The 17,011-nt window shown below is 41.2% G+C and overlaps 1 protein-coding gene across 5 annotated transcripts in view; it reads left to right on the forward strand.

The window, feature by feature from the left end:
- LOC110469882 (BEN domain-containing protein 5) overlaps positions 1 to 17,011 on the forward strand; it is an 876,525-nt gene that overhangs the window by 519,278 nt on the left and 340,236 nt on the right. For 2 of the 5 annotated variants that reach the window (XM_021529131.3, XM_077785358.1), the window contains exon 1: positions 7,680 to 7,988. The exons of the other annotated variants lie outside the window; for them this stretch is intronic. In XM_021529131.3, coding sequence (XP_021384806.1) covers positions 7,769 to 7,988 — 220 coding nt within the window. In that variant the 5' untranslated portion in view covers positions 7,680 to 7,768. Of the gene's footprint in view, positions 1 to 7,679; positions 7,989 to 17,011 lie in introns of those variants that run through there. 5 annotated transcript variants of the gene reach the window in all.

Consider the following 17,011-nt stretch of genomic DNA (forward strand, 5'->3'; position numbering starts at 1 on the left):
GTGCCCCAGACACTTTCTTATTTTCCTTGACATTATTTTTTCATCAGTTTGGATGGTGTAGTATCTGCAGACAGTGCATGTTCCAAATATTGGATTGCTGTGTTTTTGCACATAAACCTTGTAAAGGAAAAGAAATACCACACTATGTGTACAAGCATCAAAATCTGATTATATGCAGGATTCTAATTTTAATATCACACCATCCTCACTGAAAAGCATTGCAAGAATATTCCAATTCATATTCTGAATGGTGTGTTTCTCTGCAGTCATCTTGCAGAATTCTTATTCCTACCAGGAGAAAATCAGTATACTGAACTGAATAAAAATGTATACATTAAATTGCTTATTCAAATGTCCATCTTTGATGTTTGCAGAGAATTCAAGCAGAAGCAGTATAACCTGAGCTTTGTTCTATTGATACAAGAGGCTAATGTTAGTTACAAAACAGGAAAGAATACGAAGTTGCCTAATACACTGGAAATGTGGAAAAAATGCAGATTTCAGTTATTAGCTTTCACAGCTGTATTTGCATAGAAATATACTAACGGTTGGGTGACATTTCATGCATGAACTTGATAGAGAATCCTTAAAAATATTCATGTTAGAAGAGTACTTAAAGGGAACCTCGAATCCGAACATTTCCGTCTTTGTTTAAAAAAGCCCCAAACCCTGGTTTCCCTAGGGTATTCCAGTGCAAGGTATTTCTTTATGAAACAAAGCTTTCTTTGTTATGAGGAATTCTGGGACAGCCTAGGAAGGGCCCTTTTTTCTGATCACACTTTAAAAAATATCCAGATTCCCCTGAATGTTAAATATTATTGAAAAATAGAAGTTGCTCAGGCTTTTGTGGAAAATACCAGCAAAGCAAGAAGACCCTTGAGGTTTCAAACACCTCTTGGATTATCAGTTTCCTATGCCATTTTCTATTTTGAGGGAACACCTTCCTTGTAAGTGGGACAAAGATTAATGCCAATCATCTACACAATGTGAGATAAAAGGAGTTATTCTGCTTTGAAAAACGACAACAGTTCTTGGAGGGGTCTATCACAGTTACCCCTTTGTATGAATTTTTGGGAGCTGGGTCACAGCAATTCCTTCCAATTCACATTGGCTTGTTGTGTGTTGTTGTTTTTTATTTTTTAATTCACCTACTAGAACAGACCAGGTGCTGCTTCACTTGTAACTCATAAATGATAAAGATGTCTGGTTTTATTTAGAGTGAAGAGGTTCAGAGAGCATAGTGAAGGATTTTAGATCAGGGAGTACTTTCATTTTCCATAAGTTTCAGCTTTCATTTTCTGCTCTTTTAATTTAAGCATGATTATTAACAATGCACAGCTGAGGAAGGTGCTTTTTTTAAATATTCCAAGGATTATTCTTGCTCTGTTATCTCCCTTTCACCTTCCACAACAGGATTTTACGTGCTTGCATTAGTTGATGTTCTTCAGAAGAGCAGCTGGCCCATCTCTGATTGTGAATTTCATTAGAAAACTCTATCTTCTGCAGCAGTGAGATGTGAGCACTAAGTCCTGGGAACATTTTCTAAAAACTCACTTTATAATGAAATATAAACCAGTCTTGAAAGGGATTAGAAGGAATATGACAGGAGTATAAATTAAAAAGCACTGCTTTGTGAAAACATCTATTTAAGCAGTTTTGACTCTGCCTTCACACAATCCAATTCCTGCAGCTGCTGATTGTCCAGAACCTTCCAAAACAGCAAGAACCATCTCTGGAGCCTGTCCACACTTTTGCTTTTGCGAAAATCAGATTTCTAAAGGGAAGTGGGAGTATGTAGAGGTACCTTTTTGGGAAAAATGAGATCCTGCACTTTTAGTAGCTGACCTCCTTTCCTTCTGTGTCTATCCTACACTACTTGCATGAACCTCTGAAGCAGAATAGGTCTCTGCAGAAAAGGGCTGCAGGATCTTTTTCCCTGTCAGAGTGAGACATAAATGCTCATTCAAGACAGAACAGTGCTGTAGAGATGTGAAATTAGAAAACCAAATTAAAAATATTATGTAAAAGGTTCATTAATATCATCTTACTTAGAGGATCTGTCTAAACCATAACATAATCACAGGCAGTGTCTAGTAATGATATTTTACACTGAAGCCCAAAGGTTAAAAAAGACTTTAGTCTTTGCCAAAAGAAAGTAACTTTTTCATTAGAAGTACAGAAGGAATCAAATTCTTGCAGTGGTGCAAAATCTATGTATGTAAAGCTACTTTTAGAGTCATATTTGTAAAACGCCTGTCAAAAGTCAGGGAAAAGTCTGGTTGATAATAGGAAAGGGCAAATCTCAAATAAAATTCCCAGTTAGAGTGAAAATATATAGGCTGAAGCCATCAGTGGATGGCAGTAGCAATAAAGATCATTTGGGCTGCAAGAGCAATATCATCCCCAGAACAGTTTTTGCAGATGGTGGCAATGGCACCTGAAGGATGCATTCTACAGGTGAGTCCATGCACGAGTCAGCTCACACAGAGCCCTCCCTGCCTTCCTCAGAGGAAAGGAGTTTATCACATGGAAAACAGCACTTTACCTGAGTGCAAAAGGTGGCATTTAGCAAGATTTGGAATGGTGTACATGAGGGTAGGAGCTGAAAGCCATGATGTTGGAGAGTCATTTGCAGCTCCGAGGCAGGGCTGGGTGAGGGTGGGGAATTGCTGCTCTCACCGAGGAGAGATGGTGCCACTGGCAGCGTCTCCTGGTTCCTGTTGACTTTCTGTGGGCACATTTAACCTGTAATTTGGAAGAGGAAAATACAGTCTGGCACACATTCCTGAAGGGTTGCCAGTCCCAGATCTATCCATTACATAGCCTGCCAGAATGGGAAAGATAAGTACTGTACAGACCAGTATCCACAGCAACAGACACCGGAATTTTATTTTTTTAATACACATAAAAGCCCAAAGAAAATAATTACTTTTTCATTTTCCAATTTTATAATAGTAATAATGACCTTTAGGTCAGGAATTTTCAGCAGTTAAAGACTGTCTGGCTTTTTCTTTAGTCCTTGGTTTCTCCAGTCAGTCATTAACAGTGAGAAAAGTGCCTTCTCCTGTGGACACTTTGGCTTAATTGTTACCTTTTCATGCTACAGAATGAACCAGCTGGGAAATAAGTGTCTCCTATGTGAATGGATCCATGAAATGTGCCTTGGGTTTCATTTCTTTGAAAGAATATTCTGTGACAGTGTGAGAATTTACTGTAAAAGATGATTGACTACTATCCATAGCCCTGAGAAAAGTTAGATCACTCTGAGGAATTGGGACTGAGGATGGTTTAAGGCCATAGATCTCAAAAGATTAAATCTTCAGAATTTATCTGTGTAATCTAGGTTCCCTTACTTTTGGTAATGGAGTGCTTCAGAATTATATATGGACACAAATGTTTTCTTGCCCATCTTCTAGGATCACAGAGGAACAGGAACTTTTTTTTTATTTGTTTATATTTTTATATATAATCACTGTGATGCTGAAAGCACAATATGGCAATAGTGTTTCACGAGTTAAAATTTATTTTAAAATATAAAGGGGAACAACCCTCTGGAATGCTTACCCTGCTCCATCTGGATTGTAGCTTCCTTCCTTCCAACCACTCTCTCTCAAAACACCTAGAAACTGTATGTGAGACTTTGTTCAGAAGAAAATTCATTTATATATGGAAATGACTTTGTCTTGCACTCCATTGTATGATAAAAAATGCAAGCCATGGAATGGAGGTATCTTCTGACCACTCTATCATTCATATTCTTCATAAAAATTAGCTAGATTGTGAGTATATTGTGTGCCTGAACATATATAAATCTTTGAACAGTCTTCAGTTCTTGTGCCTGTTAGCTGAGTTCTTCGTTAACATGTATGACTTTTAATGCCATTGTTCCAATACAGTTACCCAAAAAAATGTGAATATATCTTTCCTTCAAGGTGTATTTGAACTTGAAAACAATTGTGTAAGAAATGCACTACTTGTAGGACAAATAAACCCACAAGAAAACAGTAGTTTTCTAAACCACATATTCAATGTGTAGGGATTCCTAGTAGTAGTCCAATGTATGGTTACTGCTGAAGAGTCAGGTAGTAGTGAAGCACCTCCACTGGAATATTTAAAGGGAATTTCTTCTTTAGCAGATTTAAAGCCAATATGGTGTCCTTTGAAAATTTGGTACTAAATATGGAATAATGTGAATGATGAGCCTAATTTAAATGTTTTGCTGTGAAATGAGATTTGGCACCTGCATAACTTTTACTGGAACTATTAGCTTTTGTATCTTTAAGTGAAAACACAGAATGCACATGAAAGCTGCAGACATCTGCTTTTGCTTGAATGCCTTTTTTTTTTTTACTTTTCAAGAAAAATAACACCAGCAAAGTATAAGTAGTGTTCCAAGAAAGAGCCACTCAGGAATCCCACAAGGGCTGGGACTGTGCTTTGTGGTTTCTCCACTCTTGGAGTGACAGTATTACTTTCTAAGCTGAGTCTTCATTTGCATTTTGAAAGTACAACAATTCACTTCTCAGCAGGGCTGTGCTGTTTCTAAAAGGCTGGACTGGCTCAAGGATTTAAATCCAGAAAGGTTCCAGTAATTCCCTTTACAATGAGTTTTAAAATCTACACCTTTAAAATAGCTCTGCACCTTTAAACTTCAAGCTCAAGTCTGTGTTAAAGCAGCTGGCTAACCATTAGTAGAAATAGGAAAGGTCCAAAAGACAGGAGTGACAAGCAACTTGTGTTTCATTCACTGCTTTAATGGATTTTTCCTCAGCTTCACAGCTTCACAGTGCAGATTATTTATAGATTTTAAAGCCAGAAATTAACACTGTTCCTTGTAGGCAGAAGAAAAAATGTATGTGATCATTATTAATTCTTTAGCATTATAATGCCTTCTGGCTCAACGTGTGTGCAAGGGACCAAGAGTAAACATGCATTTATCATCCCGACCCTTATCTGTTCCCAAAAATGTCCTTCAGTGGAGAACTGTGAAGCAGCCTGCCTAAAGGATTTAAGACCTTTTATTCTTTTGCTGCTGATGTAAAGATCTTTACAGTCTTTGCTGTAAAGATTTGAATAGAACATTCAAATGTAAAATATTGCAAACACCAGTTGAGAGTGTTCCTTTTCCCCAAAAGCCCCAACCAACCAACCAACAAACCCACTATGGTGCTAGCTGCCTTCACATGAAGCCTTTTGGGTTCCTTTCATTGGGACAATTGGTACCCAAAGAGATCTCTCCCCTTGAACTCAAACTAATTTTTGAGTCCTGACCTTCTCTTTGTTTCCTTTTATTTCCAGTTTTCCCATTGCTCTGAGTTCCTTTCCCTCCACAGCAGCCTCACACACCTCTAATAGAATTCAGCTGTGGAGGGAATACAATCCTGGCAGGAGGCACTCTACCCGATCCCTCACCAGCTACTGAACTTAGTAGAACAAAATTTTCCTTCATTTAGTTTTAACAGTGTCCATGGAATAATTCCAGCAATCAGCCTGTCCTGTCCTGTCTCTGCAGCTCCCTGTACCCCACTGTAACACGAGGCAGAGGAGACAGCAGTGATACAGCAGCTGGTATTGTTTGATCAGCAACACAACCCTTGCTAGGATTTCATTTCCCTTGCAGACTTGCTACAAGAATACATTTGCCATCCATACTTTGTAGCAGAGTTATATTTCCCTGTAATTACACACGAGTCTGGCAAAACTTTATTGTTAACATAAAGTACTGCCATTTAAATCCCCAATCTTAAACTGGAGTATTTGCAAAACTCTGTAATTGCTAAAATAATAAAGCTGCCATTACTGTATGGGAAGTTTACAGCTTGCTGGTGAAATACTTACGCTGGCTTAACTACACCTGTATAGATTCCTTATGTTTTCATGTGCTGTTTAAGACAGGCAGATTTCTGCTGGGCACAACCAAAAGTTTCTGGCACTGTCACAGAATGGCTGAGGTTGGAAGAAGCCTCAGCAGCTCACCTAATCCAGCCCCTGCTCTAAGGGTTGCCCAGATGCTTTTGAGTTACCTCCAATGCTGGAAACTCCAGCAGCTCTCTGGGAACCTGTGCCAGTGCTCAGTCAAAGCTGAACTCTGCATTTCCAGCTTGTGGTCTGACCCCATGTAGGAGGAAGTCTACAAAAGATAACCAGGAAAAACAAGTTCAGTGTGGTTTTATTCAGTGCAATGGGCACAGATAGTATTGCAAATGCCCAGGGATATGAAAACCCACAAAGACAATATATTTTGGTTTAATTTGGTCTTGTTTTGCAAACAAAAAACTAGTGATGGCCCTCTCTCGTACTCGTAATCACATTCTGTGATTTCTTTCTTTTTTTTATATATTTTTCATTACATAGTTCTCCCCATGTGACTGTTCTGTTCCTAAGTCTGGTTGGTTAAAACAGACCTCAGGACTAGAAACAGCAGTATGAGTTTGCTCTGAACCATAAGCAATTTTGCCACGTTACACTTTTCATACATGAACCTCAAAACATCCTTAGATATTTTGTATCTAAGAGTCTCCAAAATTTTGGGAATTCATGATGAAACTTGTGCCGTCTCTAACCCTTGTTCTGACACACCTGCACAGCATTTCTCAGCTCTCTGTGCTCTTCTGGGAGAGGACAGGGGAGCTTTGTGCTCCTCCAGCAACCCCCAGGGCACGGAATGATGGAGTGCAGGTGGCTCTGTGTTACCATGAGGAACTTCCTGTAAAAGCTGATGCTCCAGTGCTGTTGCCAAGTGGCAGATGAGTGTGAGGTTCTTTGTTGTGCTGTCTGGCCCAGAAGGATCCACTCTCCTCGCACAGGTCCCTCCTGCCCCTTTTCCCTTCACTGGCTGGTGCCCTGGCCCTCAAAACAAATCCCACTGTGTCACTCCTCTGTTTCCCCTCCAAAGGTGATCAGAGCCATGGAGCACGCCTCCAAGGAGGAAAGACTGGGAGAATTGGGATTGTTCAGCCTGGAGAATGCTTCACAGTGACCTTAGTATGGCCTTGCAGCATCTGAAAGGGAATTAAGAGGAAAGATGAAGAGAGACTTATTACAACAGCATGTAGCGACAGGACACGGGGGAACAGCTTCAAATTGACAGAGTGCTGGTTTACATTGGCCATCAGGAAAAAATTCTTTAGTGTGGTCAGGGTGGCAAGGCCCTGGTACAGGCTGTCCAGGCAAGTCAGGGATGCCCAATCCCTGGAAGTGTTAAGGCCAGGCTGGATGGGGCTTGGCACAACAGTGGAAGCTGTCCCTGCCGGGGGCAGCAGGGCTGGAAGGAGCTGATCTTTAAGGTCTGTTCCAGCACAAACCACCCCATGATTCTCTGAACAAAGCCAATTTGTGCGGCACGCGTGTGCGGAGCTTCAGCGTGGGGGCACACAGCGCTTCCCCAGGCCCGAGGGTCGGGACGTGAGGGGCGCGATCCGTGCGCAGGGCCCGGGCAGTGCGGCCGTGCGCCCTGCAGGGCAGGGGGCAGGCAGGGGCCGCGCGGGGCACTGTTTGAGGCGCTGTTTGAGGCTCTGAGCCGCTGTTTGAGGCTCTGAGCCGCTCTTCGCGGCGCTGTTCGCGGCGGGCACCGAGCGGGGCCGGCGCCGCTCCCGCTGCCCCCGCCCGGGCCCGCCCCGCTCGCGTCGCTCCGCGCTGGATTGCTCGCGCCTGGCCGGCGCCGTCTGCGGGCCCGGCGGGCGGCGCGGCCAGGCCCGCTCAGCCGAGCGCAGAGGCGGGCGCAGAACAATACGGCGGCGGGCGCGGAGCCGCGCGGCCGCCCCGCACCATGTACGCCTTCGTGCGCTTCCTGGAGGACAACGTGTGCTACGCGCTGCCCGTGTCCCGCGTGCGGGACTTCAGCCCCACCTCCCAGCAGGACTTCGACAACCAGAAGGTCTACACCGTGTACCGCAACCCCGAGGAGGCGGCGGACGAGGAGGACGAGAGCCCCGGCGAGTGGGGCGACCGGCTGCTGCTGCACAAGGCCCAGATCCTGGCGCTGGCAGGTGAGGGCGGGCCGGGCCGCGGGCGGGGGGCGAGGCCGCCCCCTCCCCGCTGAGGGAGGTGGGCAGGGTGGGGAGGGGCAGCTCCGAGCGGCCCCGGGCCCGGGGAGGGGTCCCGAGGCTCGGTGCCCACGAGAGCCGCGACCCCCGCGATGCTCCCCCGCGGTAGGCGGGGAGGGGGGAGGTGGAAACTTAACCAAAAAAAAAAAAAAAAAAAAAAAAAAAAAAGTTTAGTTTTTTGGCTTATTTATAGTGCATGGAGTCATTTGTGTACCTTTGCGGTTGTTGGCAGTTTTGAGGGGTGCTGGTTTATGTCCGCTTTGTTAGTTTAAGTGACTTCACCCATCGGAAGGCGATAGTGGAGCCAGACCTCCAGGTACTGCTCTGGTTAAGCGTGGGCTCGCTGCCTTTGGTTTTGTTTCGTGTTTAAAGATAACAATGTCTCCAAGCTAAGAGGACCAATTAAAGCGTATACCAGGAACTAGCCCCGTGTTTTGGCCATTTGAAGGTGTTCAGCCCTGGTGAGATAGTGCTGTTAGTACATTGATAGTGACCCCAGATAGTCACTCTAGCAGTATTTCCTTGAAGACTTTGTGCAAGTTTCCTCGCTGCCATAGTCATAGTTGACATGAAAAGGAACTTTGGTGCTTGTAGCAAATTGCTGGTTAATGTGGACTTGCCCAATAGGCTTTTGAAAGACTTTAATGACCATTTGAAATGCCAGTCTGGGCAGCAGAGGACACTGGGTTCTAATCCTGCCTTTTTCAGTTTAGGCAAAGTACTGGTTATGTCTATTTTCCCAAATATGGAATGGGCTTAAAAAACTCTTTTGTTTAGTCTTGAGCTCTTAGAAGGCAGTGCTGAGTTCTGATGTCTAAACAGAGTGACTTGGTGTTAAAGCCACCTAAAATTGGTAATTTTCTAATTTTATTTTTGAAAGTTAACAGTTCCTGAGCCAGTTTAGACTGGTGGTGGCCCAGTTTGTCCCTGGCTCAACCAGTGACTTTTGCCATTAGTCTGGCAAAATTTGTTTATGGCCAATGCTATTCTAGTATTGGCCATAAACAAATACCTCAAAAGAACCAGGAACAGCCAAACATAAGTTCCCTGCAAAGCTTTTCTAGTTTATGAGTATTTGCAACTCCAGAAGTTCAGGAGAACTAGTTAGGCCATCTAGCAGAGGAGTGGATTCTCCTGCTGAGTTTTTGTTGTCCTGTGCCAGCCCATGTTTTGGCTGCCCTGTCTGTGGCATAGGAGTGTATGTGAAGTGTTCCTTGCAGGCTTCCATCTTGCAGACCCATGGAAGACAGAAACCTCAGTGTCCAGGGTTTGCATGGCCTCTTCCCACAGGCAGTATTCCATTGCACTTCATCTTCCTCTGTCCCACTGGGGACCTGCAGCAGCAGTGCCCTTTCAGTTCCTCCTCTCTGTCTCAGCACAACTGAAGTGATCCAGAGAAATACTTGGACATGATATTTAGACATGTTAGACCTTTGCTCACATGTTGAGCCCACCAGGTTGCCTCAGTTTTCCAGCAGCAAGTGATTATTTTTTGCCAGTACCCTTGTTCCAGGCAGAGCCTGGTGTCTGCCCAAGATGTGCTCTCCTGAATTTTTCTGTACAGTTTCTCTTTGTTTCATGTATCTTGAACCAGGACAAACCAATATATGCTGTTTCCTCCAGAGAATAGGACTTCTTACCTGTATTAGTGATTTGCTCTCATTGCTTTCCACAGATCCTTATTTCTATAGGAAATTCTCCTGTTGAGCCAGGTACACAAGGAAACACACAGGTATCTTTATGGCAGCTCTCACATATCAATATATTCTGAGTAGATCTGTGTTTTGCATTCTTGGAAAACTTTCACCTGAACACCAAATCAGCCTTTACTTTACTTTACTCTACTTATTTCCACCCTGTACCATGTAAAAATACCTTAGGTGAATTCAAGAGAAGTCCTATACCAAGGGTCACTTCTAAAGTTGCCATTTTCCCAAAATGTTAATATTGGTGTTTGTTTTTATTGTGGTTAAAAACCTTGGAGAGAAAACATGGTCTTCCATGAAGACATCATAGCACAATTCTTGCTTTATAGTGACCAGCGCAGATTAGGACAAATTTTTATGGAAAACATTGCAAGTGTAATGTTATACAAACTGCTTATTTAGTTAAAAATAATTTTGCAAGTCTGCAGTAATATTCCACATAGCAGTACAGAACTTCTAATTCCAAAGGTTTCCAGTCTATCTTAGTAATAAGCTAAATAATGTGTATAAAATTGCTTTTATATTTTGAATTTTTTGGAAGGAACCCATAACTGCTCAAACGATACATCAATGACTTTAAGGGTTTACTTCTTTGGCCCAAGAATTCCCCATTAGGAAGAAGCTTCCGGATCAAAGTTATGCTACAGATATTAAATTAAACAGACAACAGAAAAGAATAAGAGGGGAAAATGTTTGTTTTTTTTTTTTTTTGTCTGCAATGTGTTCTTTTACAGTTTGAATGGTGACCAATTTTCTTTCATGTAAAGCTGCTCAAATAAGCAAAGTTCTATCTTTGTATATATGTTTTCCTGATCAAACACTGTCCATGCAGTGGAAATTAGTCATAGTTCGATAAACAGATCCATTTGTTTTTCCTTTCTAGCAACTAGAAGAAAAGAAGGAAAGAAAGAACACAGATACAAATACATATTAATGTTTGTTTTCTTTTGAAAAGAATTTTCCTTTCCTATTATGTCTAAAGAAATTTAGATACCTTTCAAACTCTACCCTTGTAATGTAGGAATTCACACAGGCCTAAGTACAGGTTTATGCCTTTAATGCAAAACTTTATTGAAACACTGGTTGCATGAAGAATTTATAAAAGAATTGTCCTCTTTTGAGAGAGTCTAGAAGCAATTCTTTGATCCTTTGTGCTGAGATTGGATGGTAGGAAGCCAATGCAGTTGTGAGGGATATTGTTTCTGCATCATAAGTTTAAAAATGAAAAATAAAAGAGGGAACTGTGTAGGGACATGCTCAGATCATCAGGTAATGGTGAGAGACTTGATATGTTGTGGAGATAAATGCTGTTGTCTTTTATTCTGTGGTGAGTAGTGTGATGGAGAAGAGCCGTAGATAAACTCTGAGCATCTGTGCTTCCCTTGTGTTCCTGTCTGCATGGTTGGGAACTGCTGGGATGTGTTGGCCTGGGAACTTTCCACTTTATCAAAAAGCAGCCAAAGACTCAAACCACAAAGGTTGACCTGACTCAGATAGTTCTAGGCCTTCCAGCCACAGAAGGGGTATTGAAGTCAATGTCCCTTGCCTTAACAAGTTCACCATTTGGCTCCCAGCAGCTGAGGCTATGTACTAATAAAGGAATAAATTTCCTTGCCTCTTGAATGGAAAATGGAGCTCAGCAGAATGGAGTTTGACTACAGAGCTGTCTTGAGGTGACGTTAGCTGGTCTGTCTTGTTGAGAATACAAAAATAACAGACAGCTTTTCAGAAAGAGCTTGAGTCCGTCTTCCTGATCATCCACACCCTTCCTTTTTCTTCTTTTCTGTCCTCTCCTCAAAATGCTCCAAAGCTGATTTTTCTGGTCCCTCTCCTTGACAGACATACACCACTTGCAGCTTTTCCACACTTGTCTAATAGTCACTAGCAGAATGTTATTTATGACCATGTGCATCTTATAGCAGCAGGTTCTTTAGATGACTCCATTGGAGCTTTTTCTTTTCTATGTGATGAATATTAGGTGAAATGAATTTCAGGGACTTCTAGAAGTTCTCTACTTCAGGCTGTGTTTGTTAACAAGTTAATAATGACTGTCTTCTTCTAGGAGGTGTTCTTTCCTGACTACAGTAAATAATTGTGCTCTCTAGCTGCTGCCCTCAACATTTCCCACCCACACTTTCATAGCAAATGTATCTCCATTAGATTCTCACAGCAATTCCTTAGCTGCCCCAGCAAATGTGTTAATACCTGGTGCATGCCTATACTTTCTTGCCCTTTTATAAAATGTTATGCTCCACGTTTTATTCAAGCAGGTTGTGATTTTTTTTTTTTTTTGAGCCTGTGCAGCTCATGGTGAGATGTTACTATGTATTTCAAAAGGATATAAAATCTCTGTTCATAGAAAGATTTTAAGTTAAATGATTCTAGGACTGAGTTTTGAGTAAGCTTGAGAGTGTTTCAATTTCTTAGTGTGTATCCAAGCTTCTTTGCTAAGGAAAGTTCATGGAGGAAAGACCGTTTGTCAAATTCTGGAATATGTGAAAAATTTGCAGTAAGAGATTTTAGATTATATTAAGAATATACAAAATTTAGGTCAGGAAGTTGTCTTGATGTGTAATATTTACATCCAAGCTTTTATTGGTATCTCTGTAGTCTTGGGCTTCTCCGTGGTTTTCCCCCTTTGCATCATTCCAACAGCTTGAGGAGTATCTAAAGCATGTCCTGGCTTTGGCCCAGTCCCTGTGCTCCATGCCATGTTCCTGGGTGAATGAACCACTGTGGTAGGGACAGCTGACTATTCCCAGGAGTCTCTGGGCCTGTCCCCTGCTGGGATGCATTGCTTGGATGGTGTGTGACAGAGACCTGGGGAGAAACAGCACCAGGAAAAACATCAAAGCACCTGCAGGTGCTTCTTGGGTGATCCCAAGGGTTGTCCTGAGTAAAGAAGTGCTAGGAAGAGGTTGTGAGAAACCTCCCAGTACTGGTAGTGGTTCCTCACAGGCTCTTTTTTAATTTGTTTGATTTTTCCTGGGCTGGTTTGTGAGTACTTGGGATGAACTTTTGTGTCACTGCCCTTGAGCAGCAAGTCCAGCTGTCCATAATGGTGGTGTCACCTCCTGTGCCTGTGCAGGTCTTGCTATGCCAAGGGCCCACTCCAGTCATTGAGAGAAACTAAGCCCAGCAGTTCAGGCAGTGCTGAAGCAACCTTGCTCAGAACAGCATTTTTATTTTTCATTTTTTTTAATTTTTACTGTGATATTTGACGTGCATAGCCTACATTGTCAGCCTTGGCTGACATGCTACTGCTGTTTTTACCTTTTCAGCAGGTAAAAGCTGGCTGTACACACAGGTTCTGCAAATCATTTTCTGTAACAGAGTAACCAACTACTTCACACTCCTAAATATAGTCCTGAACACAAGTGTGGCAGTATTCATGAAAAATATTTAAAGCTAAATTTCACACTCATTTTGTATTTGATCCATTTCTGGCTTATTTTTAACTCATGTAAGATGAAGAGTGGAGGATTTTTTTTCCCTTCTTCTAAATTCTAGTGTAGGACCATATCTGAGATATGAAGGACTTCCACAAAGGCACAATTTTGTGGGGTGCTTTTGGTGTCATTATGTTTGTTCAGTGTTGAAGCCTTATTATGGCACACTGACAAAAAGCTACATGGCAGCAGCAAAAACATTTTGGAACTTTTAAAACTGTAACTGCTAAGTAGTGGTTTGGAGTAACACTAATGAGAGTGGTGATGTCATCAGTAGGCTTAAATGCCAGTAAAAATTAATTTAAAAACTGGGATTTATTTATGCAAGAAGATTTTGCACTTATATTTAATTTCCTCGCTTCTTGTATCACCCTGCTTATTCTGAATATACATTTTTTGTTTGTTTGTCTATAACCCTTCACAACTGACCTGCTTGTTCCTCAGTCACATTTCCTTTTTGCTTTACCTTAACAGTCAGAAATAATCTAATTTATTTTTGAAACATAAAGACATACAGGTGACCTACACTATTGTTGTTTTTCATGGTCTTAGTACTTATGTTGCACCACTTAACATCAGTTATGCTTGTAAATGTTGTATAAGCTCAGCTAGCATACAGTAAAAACATGAAATTCGGGATTTTAATAAAATTGACTTCAAAGATAGTATGGCTATGGTAGCTATGGTAACGAAAACTAATTAAAATATGCTAAAATTTGCAGGGGAGTGAAAAGGGAGAAAATGTAACCTAATGTTTTTGTTTTCATAATTTAACAGTAAAACATTTTTTCCAGTGTATTGCCTAAGTGCCAGTCAGTCATTTATTTGTGTTTTTTAAAGAATTTCTTTAAAAATAGTAGAGGCTTAACCACATAGTCATTTTTGTATGGAAACTGAACAAATGCATGAATCTACCCTCTATTTCCATAGTGAGCTTATTCCTTGGGCAGGGATGTTGTGGAGGCTTCCTGGAGTGTTCTCTGTAGGCTGCTGCTTTACCTGCTGGACAGCTCGTGGGCAGCATCTCCATGGCTTTGTGTGATCATCAAATCATCCCAGGGTTTGGTCCCAGTGTAGTTGTACAGTCTAATACAGATGGACTGGTGAGGGAAGCCAGATTTCCAAATTACAGCTGTCATTGGGATTGATGATCTCTTTAAATGAGCTTTTGAACTTCTAAAGAAATACATAGCTTTTGTTATAAATATTTTTGTAAAATATTTATCATGTTCTAATTTTTGAAAAGTAATACCCATAGTTGAGTTTCATGTGTGGATGCAGAGGAAAGGTTTAAAGGATGGAATTTTCACATCCTGCTTGTTTTCAGGGTTTCTTTTAAATGTAGTGGTAATGCTGTATTAGTGTAGTTTCAGAAAGGATTAAGAGAGTTGTTCCATAATAGCTGTAATCCTTTGTGTTTGACATGTGCAGAGTATTGTACAAATATTAACAAATCTGTACAACACTTCAGTGGGCTAGATGGGAACAGTAAGATGAAAAGTTTGAATTATTCAAGTCAGTATTTAAGTAAATATTGGATCCAGGATTAAAACCTTCCTTAGTGTTGTAGAGAGCATGATTTCCTGTTTCTGAACGTAGTCTTTTCATAACTTGATTGTGTAGCTCCGTGTGTGTGCTGCAGCCAAGTTCTAGTATCACTGAAAGTTAAATGAAAGGGAGAGTTCTGATGACAAAGAATAATGACTATTTTTAGTTGTATTAGTTTGAGCCACGTTGCCTTTGGTTAATTATTTTTGATGAAACTTTGTATTCACTTCTGAATTGAAAAATAGATTTTATATTTATAATGCAAATTAAGAAAGAAAATACATGTAGGTTTTTCTTGCAGCGAGATATCTGGGCTGATACTCAAGGCTGTAGATCTGAACAATCTGCTAAGTGAGCACATGCAAAAGGAGAACGTTGCAAAGTACTTGAGTGTCCTCATGTGCATTAGAAATTTGACTACAGATAGGTGGCCATATCAATAACTGTCACTCCTACCAGAATTAGACTGGGTATCTCAGTTGTTCCACTGGAAGAAAAATTACATTAAGACCTCAACATTATTTGCTTCAGTAGCTGGCATGGTAGGTTGTTGTTTTAGTTTTAGTTTGTTTTGGGTTTTGTAAGAGCAGTAGCAGGTCCATGCTCTGTGCATTTTCTTGTTACTGTATTAAATATTAATGAGCAAGAGCCAGTCTTGATGTAGGACTTCAGAGAGGACTTAAGAGGTTTATATAATCTGTGCTCTGCTTCTGTAGGATTTTGGCTCCTTAATCTTTTCCTCCCTTCTTTAGTGCCTTTGTACAAAGCAGGTGTGGCTTTCTCTCCATCATCTGTAAGCAGTCCTGGTTCAGGCTCCTGGCACATCATCCTTCTTACCCATCATCTCTAAACCTGTCAAGCAGTAGTTTAAGACCTTTCTATCTTGCCTTCCCCCAGTTTGATTAAGAATTATTTTCACCCTGTTTCCTATTCTTCAGACTTTATTGAAATTCACTTCACAAGATTTAGCAGCCTTTTGGGCCAGTTCCTCAAGTGCATGTCTTCACCTTCCTGTGCTTATCAGCCCTGCCTGTCACAGTGCTACTTGATGTGTTGTTCTTCCCTGACTTCTTTGCTCACTCTTCTTTGTGCTCTGAAGACAACCTTCCAGTCACTCATTTGTGTGTTGCTGTCATTTTCTTTCTCTGGTGATGTGCTGCAGAATTACTCAGTTCTTAAAATTTTGGGAGTGATACAAGCCCAGATGATGGAATCTCTCAGCTCTGCCTTTTTATTGCTAACTTTTCTCACATTTTCTGTCAGCTTCCCTTTCTGACACCCTTAGCAGAAATCTTTTTCAGCTTATACCTAGGATGTCCCAATATATTTTCCTACAAGTTTTGTCCATTTGTCTTGAATTTGGCATCAAGAGGTGGAATAATCTTGTTTGTCATTCCCTACCCAAAATCTTGTTGTCTCTTACATACTCCTCATCTGCTTTATTGCTTACACTCAGCTCTACCTTTATGTCCAACTAAATATACTCCTGAAGTGCTTTCACTATGCCCAGTATTTATGTCTGAAATCTTTCTCTGTCCATCCAACAATGCTCTCCTCTAGTCTGCAAAAAAAAAGGAGCAAATGATATAGTAAATTTTACTATCCAAATCCTGAATTGACTGTGCCAGCACCTGGTTGACCCCGCTTTTGCACACTCCTCCCTTTTTTAGCTGCATTCATTTTGATGGCACCTGTCCTCTTCAAATAACTTCTGCATTTCTGCTGCTGTCTGTTGGCCTGTGTTTGTTACTGTCATTCTCAGTTTCTTCTTTGGTAGTGGTTGTAATCTCTGCGTACTCCTAGCTCAGAGATGTTTTATATGAGGCACATTTCTTTTTGCTTTGTATCCTGAATGTCTTTCTGAGCCTGCAGGATCATTACATTTCCTGAAATCTCATCTCTTCTTCCTCTTCAAGTCCTCCTTTAATGTTTGCATTAAATTAGCTAAGAAAGTAATTTATAGTTCTTTTTTTTTTCAAGCTTTAAATAAGCTAGGTGTCTTTTAAAAAATATTATTATTATCATGCTGTTTTCCTTCCCAGTCACAGCAGTACTGAATATTGTTTATTTGTGTGTAAGTGGCACTTAGGAATCCATGCCCTGTTTGTGCTTAGTGTGTTTGCTTTGGTTCTTCTGCATCTTTTGCTTTTCCTTATCTGTAACCAGTGCACAGGCTGCCCAGGCAGGTGATCTTACCTTCTCTGTAGAAGGAACCTGGCTGAGTCAGTACTAAACCAGTTCAGTGCAGCAGTGTGTAGGGAAT

Source organism: Lonchura striata, chromosome 9, assembly GCF_046129695.1.
Source record: "Lonchura striata isolate bLonStr1 chromosome 9, bLonStr1.mat, whole genome shotgun sequence".
NCBI classification, from domain to species: Eukaryota; Metazoa; Chordata; class Aves; order Passeriformes; family Estrildidae; genus Lonchura; species Lonchura striata.